The sequence below is a fragment of the Pteropus vampyrus genome, unplaced genomic scaffold (assembly GCF_000151845.1).
Source record: "Pteropus vampyrus isolate Shadow unplaced genomic scaffold, Pvam_2.0 Scaffold116, whole genome shotgun sequence".
NCBI classification, from domain to species: domain Eukaryota; kingdom Metazoa; phylum Chordata; class Mammalia; order Chiroptera; family Pteropodidae; genus Pteropus; species Pteropus vampyrus.
In genome coordinates this window covers 2,130,537-2,140,350 of record NW_011888897.1, presented here as the reverse complement: position 1 = coordinate 2,140,350, position 9,814 = coordinate 2,130,537, and the positions used below count along the sequence as shown (strand labels likewise).

Here is a 9,814-nt window from a genome sequence, read left to right as displayed (position 1 = left end):
AGAAACACACAGCCACCAGACATTGCAAAATGTATATTAAATTTCATATGCAGTGGGACAGCCATCCTCAGAGGTTTAGAGTGATAATGGCAAGGAGCCACCCCAGTCTAATTTCAACCACTCGTCTAAAACAGCAGTGGCTAGCTGCTGCCTCTGGACTGAGATTTTCTCCTCTTTGCTGGAGGCGGCCGGCTGGAACCAAGTGCGGACATGGTGGGAGTCTTAAGTCCCTTGCGCCTGCCATTCTGCTTCTGGAAGACAGCTTTCTTAGAAGGCTGCTCTGGCAACTGCTGCTTTACTTTCTCAGACCCTTGGGAAGATCCAAGGGGCTGAACACAGTTCTCAGGCTTCTGAGTGGCCTGGGTCTTGGAGAGGGATAGCACAGGGGTTGTCTCTGTGTCCATGCCCTTAGGAGGAGCATTCTTCTTCTGGAAGGCAACTCTCTTGGAAGACTGCAGTTTAGGTGACTGTTGCTTTAGTCTCCTGGTCATTTTTGGTTCTCTTATCACTGTGGCCTTTTCAGCTGGCTGACTGCTATCCTGGAGCATGGAGAAAGCTTGGGCCTTTGTGATAGAAGGTACGGTAGACAATTCAGAGTCTGCTCCTTTGGAGATGCCATTCTGTTTCTTGAAGAAGGCCTTCCTGGGATGTTGCTGTTTCTGCAACTGTTGCTTTATTTTCACAGCCATTTTCACCTTCTTGGCAGGCTGGATGCTGTTCTCAGGCTTGGGGGTCACCTGACCTTTTGGGTCAGGCAAGTCTAGGCCTGCAGGGGTGGACGTTGCAGAATTTCCTGGGGATAAAATTAAACAGATGTTTTGAGAAACTAGGACTCATTACTGGGTCTTGATCATTAGTGGAAGAGACAAGTAGAAGCATTAAAATAAGGACACTGCCTGGGTACTCTCTCGGCCAAATGTTGTACACAATTAGGACAGAGCCTTAGAGCACATAACCTAGATTCATATTACTTAATATCACCTGGCCTTCACTCAAGTCATATTTGAACCTTGCATTAAAGAGAAGGGATCACTACCCATCCTTGATCAAAAGGTTTTTAGAGGAAGCTGCACCCGCTTGAGGACAGCATTCCCTTGAGGACAGCTGTGCCCTCACTCTAAGGAAGAGGTGAATCCTGAATAAACCTGAAGCACTGGGCTTTTTTTTCCTTTTTAGTCTAAGACATTTTTCTTGTGCACTTTGAGGAGATGCAGGTAAATAAGGAGGCACACACACCAACTAAGATAAGTTAGAAAGACATAATGAGGACTGACATGTTATATATGGACTTTTAAAGTTACAACGAATTTTAACTATTTCTTAAGGTTTTTGTTAACAATCAGATACAACTTTTGTGAGGAGCATTATTTATTTTAAAAAAATTAATTCAATAAATCACATAGTTTTTATCCAGAGAAGCTCACCTCTCCCTCTTCCAACTAAATCCAGGATTATAGCTCAGCAAGCAGAGCTCTCAAGCCTGTTTCAAAAACCCCCACCCTCCCGCCTTGAGACACAGGCCAAACTCAAGATGGCTGAGAAAACAATCTGCAATTAGTGTGATGGGCTCAGAGAACTGCTGATAGTTTTGAGGAGTCATATGTCAACCCAGTGCTGACAATGCTGGACCAGCAGAGGTACATTACCAGTAAGGCAACCCTGGGCCAAGAAGGAAGAGAAACCACAACCCACACTGAGAAAACATTTAGTGCCAAACGAGCTCAGCAACTTGGCAGGGTAAAGGAAAAGGCCTCCATCCACAGAACACTCTAACATACTCAAAAGGGGTCCAGGCTCAGGAACAAGTCTAGTTGGGATGAAATGAGTCTCTTATCCGAGCAGATAAAGGCTGCCTAAGGGCGGGAGAAATCCTTCCCTAACCTACAGTCACACTATAAAGCCTCTTGAAAGACAGAATGAGCGAAGGTAGTGATAATGCGCAGAGAGCAGGTCACTTACCTGTTTGGGACTGTGGAATAGAATTGGAGAATTTCTTGAACTTGGCAATGAAGAAACCATCCATATTGTGGGTGTGAGGGTAGAAACGGCGGGTGGAACGCAGAGTGGGGTGGAAGCGCCTCTCTCGAAAGCGGGTAAAACCCTCCTGGCCAAAATCTAGACCTGTGGGCACCAGCCGCACATTTCTCTTTTTCAGAGCGTAGTCTACCACCCACTCATTCTCTTCCACCTGGATATGTGGGGGAGATGAAGGTGGAAGGAAAAGAAGAGCTAGAGCTGAAAGAAGCCCTAAGGAGCAGTCTCCCAGCCCTGCCCTCCTGCTCTGCCACGGCAGAGGCCTCACCATGATGGAACAGGTGCAGTAGATAAGGTAGCCTCCTGTCTTGGAGGCGGCATTGACAGAATCAATAGCACTCAGGAGCAACTCCTTCTGAAGGTGAGCACAACGCAGGATGTCTTTCTCATCCTGTCCCAGGAAGGAGACCCAAGGGTGTCAGAATTTCAAAAGGCAGCCTCAGGAAGAGAGGTGAGCTACTGACTGCTCAGAGTGCCCCTCCACCTCCCATTCCAGCTCTGCAAGCCGCAGACAAGACCTCTCAACTGCCCCTACCCCAACTCCTAACCTTGTTAGTCTTCACAGCTGGGTCCTTGGAGATGATCCCAGTGCCACTGCAGGGAGCATCCAGCAGTACTCGGTCAAAGCCCCCCACCACCTAGGGAAAAAGGGTAGGTTAATCAGATGTTTTTGGTCATCTGTATAGTACCATTTATTTCCTAGGGGCAAGTCTCAACAGTCTGATGTCAGCAAGGGAGCAGGTGAACTGGATGACACCTCAAGAGATGCACAGAGGGGAGTCTCACCTTGGGGAACTGGCGCCCATCGTAGTGGCTAATAATAGTGTTGGTGACTCCCAACCGGTGCAGGTTGCCCACGACACTCTTGAGTCGCTCAGCATTGGCATCATTGGCAAGAATCACACCCGTGTTCTTCATGAGCTGGGCTGAGGGGAGGGAGGGCATAGTGCTCAGCAGTCAGCCCCTCTGCCCCGACATTTGCAAGCCAACCTCCGACCCGGGAATCCACAGGTGAAGTCTCAGCACCTCAAGGCAAACTTCACTCTCAAAAAGCCCCATCCCCCACTGCCTACTGCATTAGTCTCCCCAGTCTGCACCGGCTCCAAATGATGAGCAAGCCCACCAATGTGGCTTTTCCATTTTTACTGAACATCTCCCTGATCCTACAGACTAAATTACTTCTTTTAAGTGATAATAGCATAATAAAATCGTATGACTAATAATATGTGCTGAATGAACAACATGCCAAGAACCTCTATAAGCATATTTCAACCCTCAGAGTCCAAGCATAACATAATGACCAAGCCAAGCACAATTACTACCCCATTTTACAGGTGACAAGAGAATCAGGGGCTTACCCAAGGTCCTATGCATAGTAAGTGGCACCCATGGGGTTGGAACATGGGCTGATTCCAGAGCCTATACTTCTCACCACTCTGCTAGCTGCCTGTGTACTATTTCCTAGCAAGTCACTGACGCCATCTACTTTCAAAAGCAGAGAGCCAGATGAATCCTACACCTGCCTGCCCTTCTCGTACCTATGTAGCTGGTCTTTCCTCCAGGGGCACAACACATGTCTAGGATCCGCTCATGTTCCTGGGGTGCCAAGGCCATGACAGGTAACATGCTGGAGGCTCCCTGCAGCATATAGTGCCCAGCCAGGTACTCAGGAGTAGCACCTGTGGAGGAAGTAACATGCTGGGACATGCTATGACATGCTAGAACAAGGGTAGGGGCAGAGGGCTACTGGGCAGGGAATGCTTACCAATGGGCACTGAGGAATCATATACCACTAGTCCAGTCTTTGACCACTTGCCCAGGGGATCCAGATTAACTCCACGATTGATCAGCGCCTGAGGATAAGAATGAAGACTTTTAAAATGTCATAGGCAACTATAAACAGAAAACAGATGGAGCTATGAAAACCTGGTCCTGTCAGGAAGTCTGTGGCACAACTCCTAGCTCTCAGGCAGACACAATCATCAAGAGACTCACTTGACTCAATTTCTACTCTCCTGTCCCATTTCGTGCCCTGGTGTCATTTTCATTAGGCTCAGGCTCTAACTCAAGGACTGAATGTCATATCAAAGGAGCAGATTGCCAGCTTTAGTTGTTATTTCCTAAAGGTGGACTCTGATTTTCCAAGAGGCTCAGCCCCCTTACCACCCTAATATTTAATGCAATTGGTTAGAGAACATTAAAGATAATTATCAGGTTATCTTCGTACAAGGAGATACACAACACACAGGGCCACAACACTTACTTTAGAATGGGGCCTCTAGCCTGCGGTGCCTGAACCCTTGGAAACGATGAGCTTAACATACTGTTTGTGCATGTGTGCTATGTCTTTTTCTGGGGACAGGAATTAGTTTCACCAGCTTCTCAATGATCTAAAAGGCAGATAACTCCCTCTCACTTATGAGGCAGCACTTTTATCCTGATTTATACGTCTCAACTCTGTCACAGGTAGCAGAGACTAAAGTGATGAGTGCCCCGCTTCACAGAGGTCCTGGGCTCAGGGCCGGTCAGACAGACCCACATGACACTAGGCCTGTCTAGGTCTGCCTCCTGAGAGATTGTGCCAGTACCAACAAATACTTAGGTATTGAGACCCAGCCCAGTCAGGGTGGGACGGCACCTCTCAGGGATAAGGAAACCTCAAAACCCACAACTCACCTGAGCAAGGTCTCGGCGCCGGGTTTTCAAGGTATTGGTCCTAAGGGTGATGGGCCGAGGCACCTCATTAGCTTCCAAGAACTCCACCAGCTGGAAAAGCAAGATGACAGGAAGCAATTAAATCAGGCTGGCCAAGGAGCTCAGACAGAAGAGCAGAGAGATAAAAGGATGACTGCTTTCTTTACACAGGTTAAGAAGAGACAAGGTGAGAAAAGAAAAGAAGGGGCATTAGACTGACAATTCAGTACCTCAGACAGAGGGAAGAGGTCCATGAGCTTGCCAAGCAGGAAGTCTCCGTAGGAGTAATAAGTGGCCAGATCTCTCTGAAGCCGGTGCAGATATTCAGCTCGAGACCGACCTTCCTCCCGCTGAGTCCCAAAATCACGCAACACTCCCACTATATCTTGGATGCGCTTGTGAACTCGTTGCAAGTCTGGAGCCTGGGCATGTGGACCTGTTAAGGAACTGTTTCATAATGTCCCAGGGCCTGGTAATCCCCTCTCACAAGCACCTTCCCCAACCCTTCACCCTGCACTGAAAGGATATCCGGCTCCAGCTCCCCAGCAGAGGGCAGCACAAAAGGCTCCTCCACATCTACATTGATCTGCAGGCCCCCATCTGTCTCATCATCCTTTTGGGAGCCTGACTCAGGGGACACTTTCTGCTCTTTCTCCTCTTCATCAGTCTCCTCCTCACTCCACTGGCTCCTAAAAACAGGTCCAGGAACAGAGTGATTCACAGATCAAAACAGACACTTCTTCTTTCCTCACAGTTTCTTTCACCTCAGCCTCTATTTTCCATCCTAAAGTTTCCAAAACTCACCCAGCAACAGCTTCCTGGGCCTTCTGCTTCCGAGCAGCCCTTTCAATAGGCAGCAACTGAAAAAAGAGACAAGGGGCTGGTGATGCAAAGCCTGCTATTCGACTAGCACTTTCTATCTCTGTATTTTATTTTTTCATAAATACAAATGTAATACTTGCTCTCATAAGGAAACACAGAACCTAAAAACGCAAATATAAGAGTGGCACAATATTGATCACTGTTGAAACTAAGTGATGTATTTAAAGGATTTGTCATATTGGTCTATCTACTTTTATATTTTCTTTTCCTTTAAAAAGTGTAAAACATGAACACACACCTGTATATATATGTAGGGGACAAAAACTGCCCTTGGGCATCCATCCTGTCATATTTTCTTCCAGACTTTATATTTTTCACAAAGTTAAAACCACAAAGCATTTTCAAATTTGTTCCCTACATTTTCTCATTCACTGGATCACAAGTATTTTCAGACATAATGGCCATATGTTAATTTAATATATGAATGAATCATAATTTACTTATGCCTATTGGGTATTTTGGAATTTTCCAGAGTTTTGGGCATTATAGTCCACAGGGTGCCCGCAAATCTCACAAAAAGAACTCTGTACAAAAAAGAGGAAGTTGTAAGACAAGAGTGCAAAATGAGAACTTTATTTTTATTCTTTGCAACTGCACATTGCTTGAATTTTTCTAATAACACACTCGCATACTAATTGTGGAATACATGAGTAACTTCTTACACCTCAGTAAATATCTGTCCACATTTTAGATCACTCTTCTAAAAAAAAATTACTAGGTCAAAAGTTAAACTTTTTTAAGGTTCTCAGATATCAAATGTTTTATAAAAGACGTGTCTGCATTTCTATTCCCTATAGTGAGTGGGGCATGCAAGTGTCCATCTTACCACATACTCACCAGCACTGAGCTCACTCAAATTTTAAAATGCTCTAACCTACAACTCTTTTAAACTTCCATGTGCACCAATGAAAGGACATAAGGTGACAGGAAAACAGTGATAGAACACTAAAATCCCTTTTCTCTACTCAGGTTTATCTTTGTCACTGAGGGATAGTCTCAAGGATCTGGAAAGACTCTAAAAAGAAGGGATCTCTTCCTGAACACCCAAAAAGATAAATCTCACCTCTTCACCTTCATCCTCATCTTCATCCTCTGAGTTGGAGTCGGCGCCATAGTCATCTATCATATCAGCATCACTGTCCTCGGAGCCCCAGAGGTCCCCCTGGTTTACCACACCAGTTTCTTCAGAGTCTTCCTTCTCTTCCTCATCACTGCTATGGGCTGGTGCTGGGCGCTTTTTGCCTTGAGCAGTGTTATATAAGGACTGGGCTCCCTTCTTATCAGGTGTCTGGACAGCTCCTGCAGAGATCCCTAAAAGTTTGAAGAATCCTGGACTGATGGTAGCCACACATTGATGGAACCTGTACTTTCTACCTCCAAGAATGTCCTTTGGTTGTTCCTTTCACTCCAGAAATGCTCAGCAAACCCTTTCGTACTCAGGCCCCAGAGGATGACTCACAGAGCACGTAGCTCCTATTTTCACTAACCTTTTGGTAGCTTTCCAGGCAATGTGTTGGCCCCAGGATACTTCATCTCAGGGGCTTCAACAGAGCCCAACCTCCTCTTAGCTGCCCTGAAAAAAATATAAGGAGTAAGGAAATGGAACATACCTCCAGGTTCTGCCATTTCCCATCACAGGGAAATGTGACAGTCCCCAAATGGCCCTTTCCATCAGCACGATCACATAGGATCTTATGGCTGAAGATGAACAGTACCAATTTAATCTACGTAAGTCTGGACATACACATTTACCTCTTTCGAGAACGACTAGATAGTCTCTTGGAATTTTCATCACCAACTGCAAAAAAATAAAAAAAATAATAAATAAAAATAAAGAGGCAGAACAGGAGATTACAGAGGAAATGAAAAAGAACAGGGGAGAGGAATAAAAGTGTGGAGAGAATTAGTACACTAATGAAAGGGAGTCAGTTCTAACTCGCTCCACAGTGCTTTTACCAGGAACTGGATAAGAAATGTAAAGGAAATGATTTCCATCTGGTTGCTCATCAACCAAATCCAAACTGCGCCTCCCTCTAGACTTCTAATTTCAATAAATAGCATCATCACCATTCTGATAACACAGATTCAAAAATTACTCTTTCTGTCCTTTACTCTCAATTTAATTGGTTACCAACCGCAACAGATTTTACCTTTACAACTGCTGTTTTTCATACATGCTCCAAGAAATAAAAGGTTTAAATCTAAATCCTGTAATTTTGTAACTGTATGCAAGTTACTTAACTTCTCATCCTCCATTTCCATAACAGTGCCTTTCTCACAGGGCACTAAGAGAACAAATTGATACAATGTGTCCAAAGGGTTTGGTATAGTACCTACTATTTGCTAATATCTCAATAAACTGCACCTTTTATCCAATGCACAACACAAACTACCTGTCCACTCTTCTCTCCCACCGAGTCTTCCATGCTTTAGACTACTCACTACATGGGGACCAGATTTGTACTTTTCCATCTCCAAGCCCTTCAGAATGCAGTTCACAGTAACTGGCCTGTCCTCTTTCCAACTTCCACTTGCCCAGATGTTATCCATTTTCCAAAATCCCACTCCTTAAAATCTTTTAAGTTTTCTAACTGCACAGGATCCTCCCCTCCCTTCCTCTGAACTCCCTCAGTGTTAAACAGCCCTCTCCCTGGACAGGTACTTGTGTCCCTGTTGCATCTTCTCTAGGTTCTAAATGCTGATGACAGTGAGCATTTCTTCCATTATTTTCTAATAACTCATACAAAGAAAATTCCACTTGAACAGAAAGTGAACATAAAAATTAAAAAAAACGGAAGGGGTTATGAACACGGATGAAAGGACGGCATAAAAGCTGGAGAATCAGGAGGCATGCCTGACCCTTACCTGCAGGCAAGAATCTGGCGAGTTCGGTCTCGGCACCTTTCTGTTTCCGGGCCTTTCGGCCCGGCCCGCGCTTCTCCTTCTTCGTAGGGTCCAACTTGCGCCCCATGGTACTGGGGAAAAGAAAAATGAGAAAAGGAGGAGTCGCGCGTGTTGAAAAGGGAAAGGCAGACCGCAGACTTAGCGTTTTAGAGTGAAAAGGGGCAGCTCTTTGAACAGAACCTCGACTCGGCACCCCCCAAGAGCCCCTCGAGGCCTGACCAAATCTCCATTCCACGATGACATCCAGACTCCACGCCGTTTGTACTGCGTCTCCTACTTCATGCCCCAGCCCAGATCAGTGTTCCCTTCCTCGACTTCTTCCAGAGCCCCCAGACGCCTAGACACACCTGAAAGTGGATCCAGGCCCGAGACGCCCTCTCGGTACCAGGTGCAGCACTCCACGTGCAGTTCGAAGTTAGCGTTCCGACACCACTCTCCTAGAAAACGTTTCACGCAGGCGCAAAGAGCGCGCTCGCCTCGGGGCCCCGCCTCTTCCGGTCGCTTCCTGTCTGCCGCAGAATTCGGAACGTACGGGCGCTTTGGGAACGCGCGCAGGTTTGACCGAGCTGCGGCCGGGTGAAATTTGGGGCCGGACAGCTCTGCTCATACTCGGGCGAAGGAGATGGGGCGGAATCGTTTTCCGTTTCCCCTTCTTTTCTGTCCATGGCTTTTTGACTGATTTCAGTAGGAAAAACTAGTGCCTAAAAGGCGCCCACTCCCCTCAAACCAAGACGTCACATAATGGGGCCCTCTCCCTGGGACCCGCCGCCGTACCTCTTGTCTCCAAGTCAAGGAATTCCGGGGTATTTACCTACTACCAACCCTTTGATTAGGAAACCCTCTCCCTTGACCCCCCAGACCCCTGTTCAGCCTGTCAGGTAAGGTTCCTCTCTGCCTAGGTTGGGAGGACATCTTCCATTCTAATTTAATACAACAACAACAACAACAACAAAACCACCTAAAGCCTTAAAATAAATACTAAGGTAGTGCTTAGTACCTGTTAAAAACTGTTCCAAGCATTTTACTAGTTTTATCTTCCCAACTCTATTAAGATATCTTTATTTTTGTACAAGAGAAATCTACAGCCCAGAAGTTAACTTCAAGGTCACACAGCCTTTAAATGGTAGTACAGGGTATGAACCTAGGTAGTTCTGGAGCCTCTCATTTTCCACGGGCCATCTTCCTTGGTCCAGAGCACATGGGGGCACATGCACACAGACGTGACAGCTCTTTTGTGGACTATCAGGACACAAGGAAAACTTTAGTTTTCAATTACACATTTCATTTCCCAGGGCTCCAG

The 9,814-nt window shown here is 46.1% G+C and overlaps 1 protein-coding gene across 2 annotated transcripts; it reads right to left on the bottom strand.

The window, feature by feature from the left end:
* Positions 1-18: 18 nt before the first annotated feature.
* On the bottom strand, positions 19-9,028 carry NOP2 (NOP2 nucleolar protein). 2 transcript variants are annotated; one of them, XM_011365867.2, is made up of 16 exons: positions 8,862-9,028; positions 8,476-8,585; positions 7,363-7,408; positions 7,098-7,183; positions 6,674-6,921; positions 5,533-5,588; positions 5,257-5,417; positions 4,959-5,158; positions 4,711-4,800; positions 3,800-3,887; positions 3,573-3,713; positions 2,821-2,960; positions 2,583-2,672; positions 2,303-2,425; positions 1,960-2,188; positions 19-793 (listed from the first exon to the last, which is right to left on the bottom strand). In XM_011365867.2, the coding sequence occupies exons 2-16, from the start codon at positions 8,579-8,581 to the stop codon at positions 141-143; spliced, it is 2,457 nt and encodes an 818-aa protein (XP_011364169.1). In that variant the 5' UTR covers positions 8,582-8,585; positions 8,862-9,028; the 3' UTR covers positions 19-140. The 2 variants fall into 2 exon arrangements, with proteins under 2 accessions (XP_011364169.1, XP_011364170.1); XM_011365868.2 differs by having other exon boundaries at positions 23-793; positions 6,674-6,909.
* Positions 9,029-9,814: the final 786 nt, after the last annotated feature.